Consider the following 18400-nt stretch of genomic DNA (forward strand, 5'->3'; position numbering starts at 1 on the left):
TCTGAAAAATCCTCCTCCCCTCTCCTCACACACACAAAGTCTAACAGTGACACATACAACCCCGTCGCCTTCGAAAACAGCTTCACATAATTATCCTGCCGCACCAAAAGTCTGCTTTTCTTTTCTTGCAGGAAATTGCTGTGTATCGCTGAAAATCCATTGAAAGCCTCAAACAAAGAGGAGAAAAAGCAACTGTGGCTACAGCATGGATTCCACCACACACACAGAGATACACACACATTGTCCATTGTCTTCTCCTCCATTATCAAAGCCAACAGTGTGTGTTTTTTTTCCTCCCGTGTGTGTTTTGTGGTGGCGGTGGTGGAGCCGACACCCAGTGGGAGAGCCCACCTGCCTGCAGGGGGACAGATGGGTGTAATTATGTTATTTTTACCTCCTCCAGGAGCTGGCTGCCAGCTCTGGGAAATTAGCATCACACCTGTGTGTAATTGGCTAAATTAGCTTGTCGAGCGGCAGAGCTGAGACAGAGGTGGACGGTAAGGTGTGTGTGTGTGTCTGTCCGTGTGTGTGTGTGTGTGTGTGTCTGTGTGCGTGGGAGGCAGGTAAAATCAGAGAGGAGTTGTTTAGTGTGTCAGAGAAGAGGCTGTCAGGGGAGCGAGATGTCACACCTGGAATGGAAAATGTCACCCAGCAGCTCTGCACACAAACACACACTCTGACACACAGTCACACAACAGAAAGACACGTTAAAGGACAAACTGGAGGAAAAAGACACAAAACAAACAGCACACACAGACAAACAAAAACAGAGGACGACATAAACATGCAAACAGTGAACAGAGGCACAGGAAGCGGAACACATACATTTAAACACAAACACTCTGCGTCTTCTTATATATTCAGTTGGTCTATAAAGACATGTAATCTCTATCTGGATATGTTATCTCCTGTCAATGAGGCGTCAGTGCAAATAGAACAGAGTACAGAAAGCTCTCCAAGCTAAAGCTCATCCTGCTTTCTCAAACAGGACTTCCTCATCGCCTGCACAGAGAGAGAGAAACTTTACTGGGCTTTTGTCATCTCCAGATACCAGATAATACCCAGAGTAATTACCACCTGACCCGCTGTCAGGTGGGAAAATCTTTCTCCACTTCCACTCCCACGGAAGGGTTAGAGATCTACGAGCAGATCAGTGTCTGTGGTCCTGATGGGGATTCACTGACTCCGTACCTTGTACCATTTCATGGACAAGGCCTTCAAATGGACCGTTAGCTGCCCTGACCTTTGTGAGAGGGAAACAGCCCCTACAACACCATCTCTGATCTGTTGGCGCCACCTAGGGGTCATTTTATGTCACAGCAGCATCACATTTCAGATGTTGGGGAAACGCTGCAGAGAGCTTGATTAGCAGGAGTTTAGCTTTTATTGCTTTTAAATAAACATTTTTAAATTAAATTAAAGAAGATTTTAAAAGTGTCTCATCCGAGTGGCTGATTTTCAGCTTTTAACTCCTAATCTGTTGAGTGACTGATTGTCTCGTTATGTCTCATCCCTTTGTTTTGTTTATACAAGTACGTCTTGCGAGGCTGCTTTACTAACGTGTGAACATTCCAAACACTGTGGACCTCTATTTATTTATGTTTAGTTATTTGTTTACGTGCTTATAGTTTTGTGTAAACTGATCAATTGATTCCAATTATTGTGATTTATTTTACGATACATATTTACGCTGCAGCCACAGTCTTGATCAGTGGGTGGCGATAGTGATTTTTTTTTTAACGTTTACCAACTTCCGTTTAATCAAACTAACAAAGAAGAAGCGGAGCCAGTCATTGCTAACTCTGTAGCGGCTGTGGCTAACGCACTAACAGCTCATGCTGTAGTTGGATTCTGTAAAACAGTGAAAATGAACAGACTGAATAAAGCGCAGGAGTTTGACTCGTATGAGATCGAGGAGCCGAGCGATGAGGAGAAAGCTGACACCAGGTCGGATTAAAATTAAACTTAAAAACAATAAAGCTTTAAGAGCTGTGTACCTTTAAGTGCGGCTAGCTAGCTGAATGCTAACGTAAACAAACCGGAGCAGGCTGGAGACAGGCTGATTCTGATGAACTGTCCGGTTTAATAATCCAACATTATAGAGCTGATGGCAGAGCTGTTGCCTTTGTTTAATGCTCTTTATCAACACGACAATAATACAAGTGTTCGCAGCCTGAGGTCAGAGATACAGACAGCTACACGTGGACAGACAGTGAGACAGACTGACCAGTGCCACACACCCCAGCATGAAAACCAGAATAAAGACAAAAACATAAAGCTCAACAAGAAAAGACACAGAACAGCACAGATTATCAGGGGACGTGTGGTGGATCAGGGCTGGGTTTATTTGTAGACCTGTTGCCTGAAGAAGTGAAACAGAGCAAAATGTGAACTTGTCTCTCGCTGTGTTTCAGTTCGGAGGACGAGCTGGATGTGCTGCTGAACGGGACTCCGGACCAGAAGAAGAAGCTGATCAGAGAGTATCTGACGGGGGAGAGCGAGTCCTCCAGTGGGGATGAATTTGAGAAGGAGATGGAGGCAGAGCTCAGTTCTACCATCAGGACCATGGAGGGAACCTGGGGACCATCAATAGCAGCTAATGCAACAGGTGATCTGTTATACTGGAAATGCTTTGCATTGTATGGATATGACACTGAATGTGAGCGCAGTATCAGTTCCAATCTCAGAGAACATTGAGGTGACTGGTGAGCAGGTGCTTCTTCTGGGGCATTTTTTTTTTATGTGTCAATAACTGAGCCTGGGTTATTTATCTTTGAGAGACTGAAAAGCCAAGGTTAACCTCTCAGTTGTTGGTCAAATCCAGTGATTCTGCTCCTGTAAAACAGAACTTTGCTCTGAAAGAATCCCTTATAAATAAATGTTTGTGTTTATTCTCTGGCAGAAACCTCAGGAAGTGGAGGAGGAGGAGGAGGTGGCGGTCCTGGACTTCCTAATCCTCGGATGTACGATAATATTTACTTTGACTCTGACTCAGAGGAGGAGGACACACCAAGTAAGAATACAACATGAATGTTTCCCAAAACTAGTTTTCCTGCTATCAGCAAGTAAGCATGTCACCACTGCAATGATGAAAGTCGTCCTTTTGGTCTGGATGGATGAATGTATAAGATGCATCATTACGTTGAATCTATACTCCAGTTTTGATAAATCTCTCTGTTTCCTCCGCAGGCAGCTCCACAGGCCAGAGACAAAGACAGCGGATCATACCGACCAATGACGAGCTGCTGTATGACCCGGACGAAGACGACAGAGACCAGGCTTGGGTGGACGCTAGGAGGAAAGCGTAAGACACAGTGGGAGACACTCAGATTTTCTAACCAGTATTCGTCTAGGAAATAGTGACACCAGATTTTGTTACCCTATAGTCATCCAGCCTTTTGTCCTCTTGTCCAGGTATACCAGAAAACGATCAGCGGCAGCGTTCCGGTCGCAGCCTCGTCGGCCTCAGGGTTTACCTAACAGTGACGCCGTTCTCAACTGTCCCGCCTGCATGACAACGCTTTGTTTGGACTGTCAGAGGTGAGACACACTGAGGCATCTTTGAACATGACTTGATGGCCATTCATTCCAACAAAGTGAAGGTGACGGCTGTTGTAATAGATGATTTACAACTGCTCTGTTTCCTCTTTCAAATCTGTTAGCTGGACAAAACAAGACATTTGAAGATGTCACCTTTGACTCTGGGACAATGCAAACTATTTTCTGACATTTTATAGACAACGAATCAGCAGATAATAAAAAAAATGTTTCCTGCAACAAGAGAAGTTGGGTTTGAGTTAATATTAATTCTGTGAAACTGGTTTCTGCACATCTGTTGTTTACATGTCACAGTATTTTTGAACATTTCTGTCTCACACTGGCACAAGTTCTTCTCAGCTGTTATGTTTACAGTTTACAGTACATTGAGATATCTTGGCTGTGTCCGCGCAGGCATGAAAAGTACCGGACGCAGTATCGTGCCATGTTCGTCATGAACTGCACAGTGAAGAAAGATGAGGTGTTACGCTACAAAACCCAGCAGGAGAGGAAACAGAGGAACAGGAAGAGGAGGAGGGGACAGAAAACAGAAATACCAGCAAGTGAGGCTCCTGACCCGATGCCGGCAGGGATGGACACAGATGAGGTTTACCACCCGGTGCAGTGCTCAGAGTGCTCCACAGAGGTGGCCGTGTTCGATAAAGACGAGGTGTACCACTTCTTTAACATCCTGGCCAGCCACTGCTGAGGTGGACTGAACGAGCTCTGAGCGGGACGGATTTTACTTTTTTGGTTTGTCTCTGGTTCCTCACCTCAGCTTTTTCAGCTGCAGCATTTAAGAACGGGGCCAACTGCTTCTTCAGCGTCCCGGCTGAGACGGAGATTCCTGCTGTGAATCTCTTCAAGGGCACCAGTCTGTCAGTCATGAGTAAGAATGAGCTCATAAGCATTCAAAGTAGATCCCTTGGTAAATTGTTTCACCTACCTACTGAGCAAGAGTAAATAGTAAAAAGTGAAAGTAAATATGATTCTGGATCAGGAAAGCAGTGTGATCTATCTGAAACTTTTTAAATATCTGACAAAAAACTGAAATGTGACTCTGTGTGTGACCAGAGCCTGACAAATACAGGATGGCTGAGGCTTATACATCAATATTTGGGAATTTCAACAATCTGATAGTGACAGATATTCCTTTTTGTTACCAAAACATGTCACATAAGTAAACCTGATGTAAGATGATGTATTTAGCAGGACATTTCAAGTCCATTGGTTCCTACAGAAGATGTAATAATACTCAGAGTAATTACCATCTCACAACTGTATAGTGTCATTAAACTATTTTTTTTTGCCGCAAATTTCTTGGTCTTTGTAATTTGTATCAAACAAATAGAAGGAAATGGGGCATATGTTTGGAACTACTCAGCTGTGGATTAATATACATTTGCTGATGCTGTTGTGAGTATTTGTGGCAGTAGGATGGTGTGTATGGGACTGAGTCTAAATAAACTACAGTGTATGTATTCATGGTGTTGCAGGAACATGTCACCCAGTGTAACAGTGTGGATCACCGATGTGTTTTTTAGCAGTTTGTGGAAAACAATGGAGCTCTATGACAAAAACATGTCTGTGAGTAGGATCATTTCTTTCTTAGCTTTGGCATCTTTCTGACAATAAGAAAAATTAAGAAAAGAAAGATAAAATTTATAATTTCAAGAGACTTATGCTTAAGCACTAATTCCAAAGACAGGTAGCACTGTATGAAAATTGAGAACAAGACAGAAAGATGAGAATATGACAGGAATTCAGCTCTGAAAGTGTGAAAAGTAGAAGGATGCAGGACACTAACCAGGCAGTATGCGGCAATGCAATGTGCATGATATGAAACCGCCTATTATAAAACAAGCTCCATGCAAACACAACACCTTCTACACGGAATTACAAATAATCACGCTTAAGCTGTACTTTATTTTGAAATCAGGATGTTGGAACTCCCTGGTTTGCGTCACAGCCTTACGCTCGCACGCCGAGTCGTGATTGGCTGAAAACGAGCACCTTATGATTAACCGTCAGACGTTACCCGAAATCACCCTACCACGAATCACGTCGAAAGAAAAAAAAAAATAAAGAGTGAGGAAAGAAAAGTAAGTTGTCGTCTGTGAAGTTGGGACCATGGCCCTGGGAGACTGTTGGAAGCAGTTATCCTGGTTTTACTACCAGTATCTTCTGGTGACGGCGCTGTACATGCTGGAGCCCTGGGAGAGGACGGTCTTCAGTATCCTTTGCCCTGCGGACAAACTTCAGCCTGGGCTGAACTCACGAGCTAATATGCTAACTGTTAGTAGGGTTGACCTAGCGCTTTGTATATTGCGCTAACCTGTCTATTAGATAAAGGGTTTTAATTTGTGTTGTTAATAATAGTTCAGACATTTTACCAACTTATTGGGGTTTGTGGCAAATTCGGCATTTAGACAGTTTATCCGTTGGCCTTTGTTGTCGCTGAAATTGAAATGAATTGAACGTTCGGGTAGTTGCTAACTTGTACGAAGTACAATTGAATGAGTAATTGGATGGCGTTTTTATATATATTTTCTAATGAATAGCGAACTAAGGAACCACGTCTAACGGTTTAGACAAAGTCTCCAATTTTAATCTACAGTGGTGCTGCATTAATCAGTAAGTGAAGGATCATTAAACGCGTAGAAGTTTATATGGAGTTTTGAGTGAGAGGTAGCTTACGTGATTGGCGAAAGACGGAAAAATCGTATTTGTAATAAAGTAAACATTCAAGTTTGTTTTTTGAATGTCTGCCGAGTTGAAGACTGTCCACTAACGGATCAGAAAAGGCCTCAGTGTCTGTTGTAATACTCATGTGCATTTGCCCATAAGTAAAAACACTAAAGAGGTAGAATTGTCAACGGAATTTAGCATGTGGTTGGCTTCATAGACGAGTATCAGGGCGGCGTCGAGGCTAAGCTAGCTGCAGCCAGCTATAAGAGCATCCACAGTCAGGTGATCCACACATGGCAGTAACTGCATGTTACAGCATATGTTGTTAATTTTAATCATATTTTGGATAATATAATTCAAGTTTAACCGATGAGGTCAGGAACACAGAAACCAGGAAAGTCAGCTTCATCCAAGAGGAAATGCTGGCGCTTAATAATTAAAGTGTGTTGTGTTAATGCTGTTATGGCTGTACTTTGGTCTGTGATAGAGCAGTCAGACGTCAGTATCACATTATGTACATGATGTATCATCTTCCTGTGGGTGGTGTCAGCCTCGGCTTCCCTCAGGGTCAGGTGTGTGTGTGTGTGTGTGTGTGTGTGTGTGTGTGTGTGTGTGTGTGTGTGTGTGTGTGTGAATTAGTCAGAGGCTGTGTTGTTGTGCTCCTGCTCCCTATCAGCCTGAGTGCTGTATGCCATTAAATGTTAACAAGCACTCCAGCCTCTCTGGGATCATATTGGTAATTGTGATCAGTAATGAACACTTTGGGTTATTTGGCTGCTAATCAGGCTGCATACTTGACATAAAACTCCCTTTACTTGTGATAATAGTTTATCATGTTTTGCAATATTTTAAACCCTGAGAAAGATCGACTGAAATATCCTGCTCATTTTCTTATAGGGAATTGGTCATTAAGTGCCTGACAAACTCAGATTTGATGTGAAACTGACTCAAAGCTCAGTCTCAACAAATTACCGATTGCTGACATTTTGTAACCGTTGCTTCGGCCCCCTAGAGAGACCTCTGTGGTAGAAACTCAGTCTCTTCTCCTTCAGAAGTTCTTCCTTATCGTCTCCTCTTCAGACTCCCTGCTGATCTCTGTGGCTGGCATGGCCGTTTACACCGGCTACGTCTTCATGCCTCAGCACATCATGGCTATCCTCCACTACTTTGAGGTTGTCCAGTGACACAAGGACTCTGTCCATCCACCCTCTGGTCCCGTCTGTTTCTGGCTTACTGTCCATCCATCTGCCTGCCTGCCTGTCTCTCCTGGGTTTGAGGCGGGGATTGTTTCCAACCATGTCGAGGCAGAATGTCTGTCTTCCTTCTTTCAAAGCTAATTCAATATCAAAGGTCAAAGCCCTGAACGTCGTGCTGGAGGCCAAGTTGGACGATGTTATTCCCTGGGACTGTTTCTCCCTCACTCGCCTGAAATATCTTCTGATTCTGAGCAGTGTTGGGTTTGGAGCCAAGACCCTGGAAGTCTGCGCTTAGTTTTATTTCATGTGTTTTTTTTTTTTATCTCCTTGAATCAAGCGCACCTTACACCTCTGCAAATGTTTAATTGTATGGATGTCTGGCTGTGTGGAGTGACTGGACAATTTTATTTTTATTCCATTAAGACATCAAACCATTGTTGTCTTAGAGTTTTATTCAGGAGCAGGAAACTCAGTGGCTGATGGCGAAAAATGTTTTTGAGCCAAATATTATTATTAGAGCATCATCAGATCTCTGTGTGTGGCCTGATTGTTTGGTCAAAGTGGGCAGTGACTGCTGTGAAGGAACATCTTCAGCCATTTTCAACCTTCACCATCATTTTCCAGCTCTCTTACGGCTTCTGTTTCCGCATCATTCATCACAACACTAATCCCTGCTACAACATTAGAAATGTGAGGTGGCGGCACCACATGAACTACTACTGAACGGGCAACTTCAGCCGAAGAAGCCATTTCCTGTAGAAACAAAGGCAGTCGTATTCTCAGAGATTTGTTCTCAAGCTTGGAGAGATGCATATATAGTAAACACTTGTAAGTATAAGGTGTCCAGTTACTTATGTATGATCACAGCTTATAACTATATTCCACAGTTTTCTTCAGCAGAGTTTAATGATGCACAAATGTTACCAACAATTTTTTAAAAAAAAGGGTTTCCACTAGAGGAGTGGTTCTCAGTGAAAGGGCGTGGGGGGTGATGGGGGGCTGACTCAGGAACAAACATATTTTTATTTTTTTCTAACTTTTTCAGTCGTTGCTTTTTGTTGGAAAGTGCTGGAGAAGTTGATCAGTAATCAGAGAAGGAACCATAGCTCTGTGGGTAGACTGCTCCCACCTCACAGACATGGAACCTGTGATGAACGGTCACCAGTGAACACGGTGTGCCTGTAAAGGGTCACAAGCCAAATAGGTTGGAAAGGTTGAAAGCAGTGTTTCCAGTCTGTTGAACTTTATGTGGGATGGCCTAGCCAAATAAAATTAGCACCACCCAACACATTTTAATATTGTTGTTATTTATATTTTCTCCTTTCAAAAGTGAAAGTACAGTTGAAACTGAAAGATTGAAAAGTCTGCCGCAGTGGTGATTGTGCAGTTGTATGAGTTAGAATACGACGTCGTCCATAAGTGAAAGCTGGGGCCTTCGTGCTCTCCAGTTTTTTTTATTTTTTCATCTCATTTTAATTCAGCCAGCAGGAAACACTGTCAGTAAGTTAAACATTCAGCTCTGCCCTCAAAGAGGAGTTTTCACCACAGTGTAACCCTGAGTTTTACTCCTATATTTATTGTAAGTAAATGTAAATTGCAGCTTATTATTTTGCTCCTGAATTGACACTCCAGTCATGCAGCACCTGCACTGATCTCTATCACTGGGAGCCAAATTAATGGCAATGGATGCAGCAGTTTTCTGCCTGCAGGGGCCGGAGTGTGGGAAGCGTGTTTTCATTACGGTCGCCACAAGTTTCTGCTCATTTTAAAGCTTAACACTTGGCAGGTAATAGATTCTGTGACACTGGACAATGCAAAGGACACACCAGTGTCCTCCATCACGTGTGAAGGAGCCACAGAATTTCTCTAAGTACTCAGACTTCAGAAACTTCAGTTTCCTTTATGTAGTCGTATTTAAAATCCCACTCCAGCACCACGTGAGCTTTGTCTTAGCCTGCAGAGCATCTGCTGACTCTTTATCCAGCTGGGCTGAAGCTGGTCATGGCTTCTTTACCTGTGGCTGCAGCTGCTTGTTCATGTGCATCAGTCTGTAAGGAAGTGACACCTGAACGTGTAAATGTCTTTATAGAGAGTAGCCCTGGAAACCAGGCATCAACGTGATGGAAAATGGTGGTAAGCAGGTTGAAAATGACACAGTTGTCTTTTAAATTCACACTTTTAGTGTAAACTGCACAGCAGGCGACAGTAACGGTTTCCTCTTTGCACAGAAATGTTAAATGTTTAAGAAGTTCCATTTTTATGTAATCCTATTTTATGATATGTACTCCTACTGCTACTGGTATCCCTTGAAAATTTTGATTATTTTTCCCTGCAAAATTGTGTATTTTTCTCAATTTTGTGTATATAATCTTGTATACATATTTGTAAAGTTTTGTAGTCAGATATGTTGGCATATAGAATAAAATATTTGTGGTTTTTGTGCGCTACTGATGCTAAATACTGTTCTATAACTCTGAAATCATTAAAGGGATATTTCACTAAACTAAAGTAGTTTGTTTTACCTGGTGTTATTTTAAATTACCTGTTGTTTCATCAGTTGTGAGTAAGATCCTGTTAATGGTTGTTATGTTGACCCAAGGACTTTTGTCAGTTTAGGTGTTATTAATTTACACCTTGTTGTTGAGCCTTTCCTGGATTATTCTTTCATGCGTTGGTGTGGTTATTGTTGGTGACACCAGGTGGGAGTGTTTCCCTGTTTTTGAGCTGCAGCTCTCAGATCTGTTCACAGAAACACACTCTACCATTTAACATTTTTTAAAGCCACTCAGGAAAGAAAAAAAGAAATATTATTCCCTGTTGCAGTAAATAGTAACAGGATATAGCAACAGGAGTGAGAACATGCTGGTTATTTTTAGAGCAAGTGAGGATTTGGCATTTTGTTGACATTATTCCACCATAAATGAAAACTGATATTTTTTTTGAAAAGTAGGAACCATAATCAGCCAGGCCCTGCTGCCTGGGCCCCTGGAGTTATTTCCTGGGGGCCTTGAGAGCTCCAGGCATCCAGTGTGTGGTTGTACTGGTTTGTATTAATTGAAAATGTCTTTGGGAATATGCAACAATCCAGCACAGTATCAGTGAACATTATGAAGTGGATGAATGAAGTCTCCTCTTTAAACACAGACTGAACTTGATAGCCTTAATGAAGGAGGATTGATCACAGGCTTGTAGACTGTATGACTGTATGAGTTTTAGCTGCTTCCTAATAAACTGACAGGTCAGTGAGTGCACTGTGTATTTACAGAATGGTATACATGAGGGCCTAGAACCAGCCATGGCCACCAGGGGCAGCACTGAGCGCGCCGCAGCTGCGCACAGCGTCAGGCGCAGAGCGAGGAAGAAAACTGGCGCCATTTTGAATTTTACACGGGTTGTTTTGGTTTTGGTGTAATCGGTCCGGACTCCGTGACCGCAGCGTCTCCGGTCCTTCCCACGCCCCTGGTATCGAGCTGGATTCTGCTGAAATGTTGCTGAGGAGTTCGTCCCGACCTCAGGTGAGTTCGCAGTTTGATTTTATTTGCAGCATTTGTTCGGCAGGTAACTTTATTAACAAGAACAACAGCAGTGAAGCCGGGCTACTCGCTAAGCTAGCAGGGCAGACTGCGCAGGTCTTACTGGTTAGTAAAATGGATTTTTTTGGTACCACAACCGTTTTAGTGTTATTTAGACTTAAAATTCTTATATAAATTAGGGCATGGTTACGTTGAGTGACAGCTCCATAGACGGTCACTGGCGGTTAGCTCTTTGCTAAAGCATCGGCTGGGCTAGGCGGCTACATCCAGAGGTCTCCCGCTACCTCCAGCGGTTGACATGGACTGTGTGTTTGTTTGCCAATGTTCGGATAGGTTTCTGTGACAGTATGGCTTGTTGTAGTGTAGACTGTATTAACCGACCGTCGAAGGAGTCTGTGTTGCAGTTTTTCGGTAAATTTCTCACTGTTTTACCTGGATGTTTGCACTAATTAGCATGTGTTAGCATATTTTGCCGCTGGCTTATGACTTAATTGCCGACTTCTGGTCGCTGCTGATACGGATAGAGGACCGGAGCAGCTAATGCTAGGGACGCTGTTGCGGTGTGTTCCGTGCTCTCAGAGTCTGTTTATTGCGGGAATTCTAGGCTACACTTTTATTTCGTCTCATTTTTCTGTTTAAAAAGTCCGACATTGCATGGACAGAGCAGCTCCGTCAGTCAGCGGCTGCTGTTGTTTGTGTGCTGCTGTAACTGTAAGTGGATAGTGGATGGAGGCAGAGGTGAAAGCCGGTAAATATATTGCTCCGAGCTAAGCGGGCGAATTCTAGGCCGGCTGACCCGTAGAGTAACCGCCTGTCCGTCAAATATGGAAAGTACACTCCCACTAAAACCCAAGATGGCGCAGCTCAAATGTCCATGGTTTGGTTTGTACAGTTTATGGTTAAAGCTTATTGGTTAGTCAGATCAGGTCAGCTCTTCTATTGGTAAACCACCCCCCAAGGGCCATTCCCTATTGGCTTATAAACTTTTTTTGAGAGAAGAAAAAAGTCATTTCATAGTGTGTATATTTTTATCCAATTAGTGATGTTGCTTTTCTATTTTTTCCAAGGAATTGTAAATGTTTTTAAGGTCAAGGCTCAGAGGAAATAAAATGTACTGTAATATTAAAACTCAAAAACAAGACTGATTCCTTCAGGTGCATCAGTTTAGAGAAGGCCATGAAGATAAGCACGGAAGGGGGCAGTACAGAATACCAGGGAGTTATGAACTTTTTTTTCTTTTCCCAATAATAAAATAAACAGCAGTCATAATATTATAAAATACAGCAAGTACAATGTAAAATTCAGCAAATAAAACAATACATCAGATATGTTTCAAAAATGTTTTCTGAATAATATAATTTTTTGTTTTGTTAGAACAAAATAAAATAAAGATTTCACAGATCTAAAACTGGATTTTAAACTAAACATCATATAAAAGTCCAGCTCAGTGTGTCAAATGAAGTGGAAATCAGACGACGTGTAGGGACATCTGATCGTCTCCTGTGTGTATGTTTTGTGTGTTTTTGTACCTGTGACGATGTTGGTTCAAACTCCAGTCAGCGGCTTGTTGTGCGTACGTGAGAATAGCTTCATCGTCCGAGTTACCCAGTAACCAGACCTCTGTTTCCTTTCTGATCTGATGCCAGAGGGCGAGGGAAAGAACGACTCCGTTGCAGTGTGTGTACGTGATGTAATTTGAGAAATAATGCCTGAGGTTTACTTTAGAGCTCAACTGATGTGTGTTTGAAGACGGGGAGTAATAAAGAATGGTTTGATTGAAGCAGCTGATGGCTGATAACCAGTAGATATCAGTTTGAGATCGTTGTCATGCCCATAAAACCACTAGTTTTTTATTTTCCCTGCAGATTCAACAAAAGAGTAACATGGGACATGATGTGCTTTTTTTGGTACGTTCATTATGGTTTATTCAAGTTCATGCGTTAAGGAAATACAAGGAACATGACAGTCTACTGCTAAGACATAAAATATTTCACAACAAATGAAGTGCTGTTTCTTTTGAGACTGTCACAAAGAGGTTGATTCAGCTCTGTGCTTTTTATTTCCTGAGGTTAGTGTTGTATTTGATTGTGAGGTGTCGTGTCCAGAAATGAACTTTTTTAATTTGCATTGCTCACTTGTTCACTTAGGCATAAGGAGATTTTAAATTCAGATGACGTAGAAACTGCAGCGTGGCTTCCTCTCATTCAAAGAAAAACTTTCTTCATAATTTCTTAAAAATTATCTGATATTTAGCTGTAAATTACTGGGATATTTCCAGGAGAGGAGTATGCAATGACTGTCAGGTACTTAATAACTGTAGAAACTGACACTTTCTCCAAGTTTCATAGGGCTCTCTGAGAAATATTCTAGCAATTAACACTAAATAATTGTTAGGAAATTGTAAGGAAAGTTTCCAGAAAATTAGGTGGAAAAAACAGGTTTACTGGAAGGTTCTGTGGGGTTTTGACTTGTCTGCACAGCTGGTGTTTGTAAGGATGGACCCACTGGCTGCTTCTTGAGGTTTCACAGTTCTTCATTCATTTGATGAATTAGTCGCTTCAGTTTCTTTAAAGCTGATCCGGAGCAAGAGGGTCCACCACAAAGCCACGGTGGACATATCTGAGTGCTCGGCTTCAGGTCGAGAAATTAGTAATTGGTTAGTAATCGCCGGTGCAAGAGGTCAATGAAAAGATGGATTATAGCTGCAGTCAGAGTCAGTCTGTCTTTCTGTGCTGTTGTTCAAATGTAGATCCTGATTTCAGTCACACTCATGCTCCTGAGGTGATGGCTGCAGTTCAGCTATTAAAGAAAGGTTACAGATGAAAATAATTTGAACTCCACTCATTTTCACACCTGTGCACACCTGTCCAGCTGCTGGGACCTGGCTGTCATTTCTGCTGGATAACACGTATTTCCCTGTCAGAAATTTCTTGTCGATTGACACGTAATAATATCAGTTCTACTTGAAGTCAGAAGTTACCACAGTCAGAGGGCCGGTGTCCGTCCAAGCCCCATGTAACAGAAATGAGCTGAACTTTCCAAAATAGCTTCGTCCTTCTGTTGCTCTTTGACCTTTCGCTCTCTGTGTCACTGTTATTTCTGAGCTCTGTGTTTGAGCAGAGGGGAAAAAAATCCACTGTTTACACTGAACCCAGTTTCCAGCAGATCCTGATTGATCAGGGGGCGTTGGTGGGTGTCACTGTGCTGATTAACAGCAGACCCTGTGGCAGAGCTGGCACAGCTTCTTTCACACCGTCACCGTTTCATCTGGCAGCAGGAAGCTGGCTGCTGTGTGGAGCCTCACGTATGCACACATTCCTCAGAAATGAAGCTCTGGGGAGCGAGCAGCGGCGGTGACGGGGCACGATGTGACACGTCTGCACCGGCCGCATCAGCGTGATGACTGACATACGCTTTCATTATTAAGTATTTTGTAATCAGACACAGGGTGGTTTCTTTTCCAGATGTCCTTGAATGCAGCTGGCAGGGTCAGGGAGTTTCTACTTCTACTTCTATGGTGACTGATAATGAATCACTGATAATAATAGTGATAATAACATTTACAGTATCATCCAGACACATACTAGTATTAGAAGCAATAATTTCAGTTTACACAGTTACATGTAACAAGGAACTGTTATTACTAATTAATTCCATGAGTATTTTTATCGGTCACTTGATTGAATCAGTCTGTAAAATATCTTAAGTAGTGAACTGTCTTCAGACTTTTGTCCAAAACCCAGAGATGTTTAATTTACTGTCAAACAGCAGCAGATTCTCACTCTTTTGAGAATCTGAAACCAAAGATCGTTTTCTCCTCCTCTCTAAGCTGATTATAATAACCAGACTCTTTATACAAAAACAAACTTTATTTACATTTTATTTTTAGTGCATTTAGTGTATTTTTATTTTTTAGAACACCAAAGAATGAAGTAAGGATAAGGATTCATTTAGCTTTTCTGGAGCTTTCAGCCACCTCCCTCAGCTGACGGACTTTGCACTGACTGTGATGATTATTATACTAAGTTTATTATACTTCACCCACAGAAAGACTTTATTATTATTATTAAGAAAACATTCGTATGAAGAAAATATCCATATTTGAGAAGCTGGAGACAGATTGTTTTTGCTTTAGAAAACCGATGACCAAGATAGCAGATTAATTGTGTGTGGACTGACTAATCATTTAATTGAATTGAGCGTTTCGTGTCTATACTTAGCTGCATTTTAGAGGGTGATATCGTGCTACGTTTGATGTCCGTATAAATGAGATGAGCTGAGTTTTATTGTTCAGTGTGTAACAGTATACCACAGTATACCACACACTGCTCTGCTGATTATACTTTGGTAACATTTTCCTGGCATTACTTCGCTTCAGTAAAGGACCTGAAAACTTCCTCCACCCGTGGTAATACTGTTTCTGTGGGTCCGGCCTCTGTCAAACAGCAGTGCTGATGTAGTGGTGCCGCTCCTACCGTCTCCGGTAGCGGATCTCCGGTCCTGCGTCGCTCAGTCGTCGGTGCGCGCGGCTCCGGTGCGGGAGGCTGCCGGTGTGAGAATCTGTTAACGGACTGGAGGCGGCGACGGGACGTTCTGATACTTGGTCTCTGGAAAGAAAAGGCGGTTACAGACGGCTTTAGAGTTAATGTGAGAGCGTATCGACTCTTCTTGGATTGTGGATGGGGTTTTTTTTATCGCCTGGGTAAAATCACAAGCGGACGTTCTGCTTTAAATGTGTTTGGGACTTTAGTTTGTGTTTTTGAGGATGAAATGAAGTAATGGAAACTGTCCGAAACCTGTTTGTTTGACACAGTGAAGCTAAAGGGATGTGACTCACTAACACTTGTCCCCTGCCTCTTCCAAACTCTGGATAAGGGACAATACTTCCCGTCGCAACTTTCAAAATAAAAGCATTACCGACAAGACACTGGAATAATTTTTGAAAGAAGGAGCGTCGTCTGTTAACTTATATTCTTGCAATATTTTCTCTCTAAAATTACAGTTTGATAATTGAGCTTGTGGTTCTTTAGTGGTTTTATTTTGGAAGAAAACTTATGTGTCTTCTGGTCCTCCTGCTTGTTTCCGGATGCCTTTCAGTTTCCCATAAAACAGCCTGCAGAGCATAGGACTGGTTAGAGTTCTGATGGGAACACGTGCAGACATGAGCCCTTTGTCCAAGGTTGTTTCTGAAGATAACGTTCAAAATAAAACCCATCAACATGGGAATGACAAGGCTGACCACAGGTGTCCGGATGAGCCGTCCTCCTCCAGGTACAGCAGGGCTGACGCTGGACCTGGACAGACTGTTTGGGGGGCTCAGGTTGAACCTCTCGTTGGGACAGGAATCAGAGTTGAGTCTGGTTCTGGAATTCCTGTTGATGATAGTGTTGGCGATAATGAAATTCCAGTCAGGGCTGTAAACTGGGTCCAGGATGTGATTGGAGTTGAGGCAGGGGCTGCAGATGGAGTTGCAGTTGTGATGGGAACCAGGAGTGGCGGTGAGGTCGAGGTCGAAGGCGGGATTGGAAACAGTTTTGGAGCCAGGGATGGGCTCGATCTTCGGATCAGAGCTGCAAATGGGACCGGGATTGAAGCTGGGGTCGGAGGCAGAAATGAAGCCACAGTTGGAGACAGATCCACAGCGGGGGTCCTGCCTTGTGCCCGCCCCTGGAGCGCCCATCCCAGATCCAAAGACCGACGGTACCGCAGCAGCCACAGACTGGTACTGCACTACATCGTCCCCTGCATGAATTCTTATGGCATGTGCATTGTCGACAACTTTCTTGGGAGTAAAGTCGGTGACCGGATCTTGCACGAGGTCGAGGAGATCCACCGTGCCGGGAGGATGCGTAACGGTGAGCTGGCCAGCAGGGGGCTGGAAAACAGCCGGAGTATTCGCGGAGACCAGATCGTCTGGGTGGAAGGAAAGGAGCTGGGCTGCGAGAACATCGGCTACCTGCTGTCGAGGATGGACAAACTGATCACTTACGCAGACGGGAAGCTGGGAAAGCACAACATCAGAGGGAGACACAGTAAGGTTAGTGTCCTCACCAAGAGACACCCCCCACACAACAGGCCCAAAATAGTCCAACTGGCTCTAACAGTTCATTCTTTTGATCTCCTGTCTCAGAGTATTTTTATTGTTGAAATTTTTGATAAAACAACAAAAAATATTATTTATTTTAAATCCCGGTGAAGTCTCCAAAGAAAGATCATGCAGGTTGTTGAATTTTGGGAAAATTGAATGAATATTTGATAGTTGACGGAATATTTCCATTTGATGGGAAGGTGCAGCCATAAAAACCTGGAGTCTTAATGATTGAGTATTTCACTGTATGAGCATCACAGTGTCAGTGAAAGGCTGGAACCTGATCGTGAAAATAATATGAATGAATAGAACGAGTGGCTTTTTCTTTCTAACTTTAACGCCCAGTGGAAAAAAGGCAAAGCCCGATCTGTGTTCAGTGTTGAGAAAGATGTTATTTAGACTCATTATCTTTAAACGAGCTTTTGTCTTGATGTGGCCGTAGCATTCAGCAGCATTTAGATGATCATGTTACAGCAGATTTACCAAATATACAGTATATAAACTGACTTAAACTTTTCCAGGTGTTTTGGTGATAAGTCAGACTCCAGTATTTATATTCATGACCAGGTGCAAATGTGTTTACGCAGAACTCAAGAGTCAGAGACAGAACAGGAAGATGTCGTTCATCTGATTTTCTGCAGGACGCTGCCATTGTTTCATGAAAGGCTTCATTTCAGTGAGATTGTGTCTGTTTTCCCCAAATTTTCACATAAAGGAGCTGAAAATGACTCTCAGCTATTATTTATTTATTTATTTATTATTTATTATTATTATTATTATTTATTATTATTATTATTATCTTCATCCTGTATGGTCCGTCTGATCTTATCAGCTGTTCACAGTCTTTCCCCGGCGCGTGGTCAACTTCACGTTTACTGTTTAACCCACTTCCGCGCGGATAGGAGGGAGGGAGCGCGAGGGCTACATGCTGCTCTTGGAGTCCTCAATGGCGGCGGGCACGCCCAGTGCGCGGGCACGTAGCGGAGAGGAGTCACTACGGCTTATTTAACGTTATGTAGTTAATCAATTAAAAAAAAACAAAACAGAGATAGATTTTAGTGATTGATAAGAGCATGAAAAGTCTCCGCTGACACAGCGGAAGGTGCTGTGATTAAATCTGGACTTACACACGGTTCAAGCCTCACGTGAATATTTTCTACTAGAAATCAAATTAATATGTTTGACACAAATATAAGAACAACGTGATGTAATAATAATAATAATGCATAAAACACAGAAAGCGTGTTAGTATGAAGTCCAGGAATCCCCCCCCCCCCCCAGTGAACATCACATCCAGCACGTCTCGCACTTTCACTGCTTTCAGCCTCCACTGTCAAGTTCCCAGAGTGTGACCGGAG

The 18400-nt window shown here is 42.7% G+C and overlaps 2 protein-coding genes across 2 annotated transcripts; both read left to right on the forward strand.

The window, feature by feature from the left end:
• Window positions 1-1800: 1800 nt before the first annotated feature.
• LOC121196820 (e2f-associated phosphoprotein) lies at window positions 1801-5023 on the forward strand. Its single transcript, XM_041059957.1, has 6 exons — window positions 1801-1947; window positions 2415-2608; window positions 2903-3013; window positions 3190-3304; window positions 3415-3540; window positions 3952-5023. The coding sequence occupies exons 1-6, from the start codon at window positions 1868-1870 to the stop codon at window positions 4244-4246; spliced, it is 921 nt and encodes a 306-aa protein (XP_040915891.1). The 5' UTR covers window positions 1801-1867; the 3' UTR covers window positions 4247-5023.
• Window positions 5024-5559: 536 nt separating this feature from the next.
• On the forward strand, window positions 5560-9929 carry sptssa (serine palmitoyltransferase, small subunit A). The gene is made up of 2 exons (XM_041061149.1): window positions 5560-5770; window positions 7306-9929. The coding sequence occupies exons 1-2, from the start codon at window positions 5668-5670 to the stop codon at window positions 7407-7409; spliced, it is 207 nt and encodes a 68-aa protein (XP_040917083.1). The 5' UTR covers window positions 5560-5667; the 3' UTR covers window positions 7410-9929.
• The last annotated feature ends 8471 nt before the right edge of the window (window positions 9930-18400 follow it).

The sequence above is a fragment of the Toxotes jaculatrix genome, chromosome 17, assembly GCF_017976425.1.
Source record: "Toxotes jaculatrix isolate fToxJac2 chromosome 17, fToxJac2.pri, whole genome shotgun sequence".
Lineage (NCBI taxonomy): Eukaryota > Metazoa > Chordata > Actinopteri > Toxotidae > Toxotes > Toxotes jaculatrix.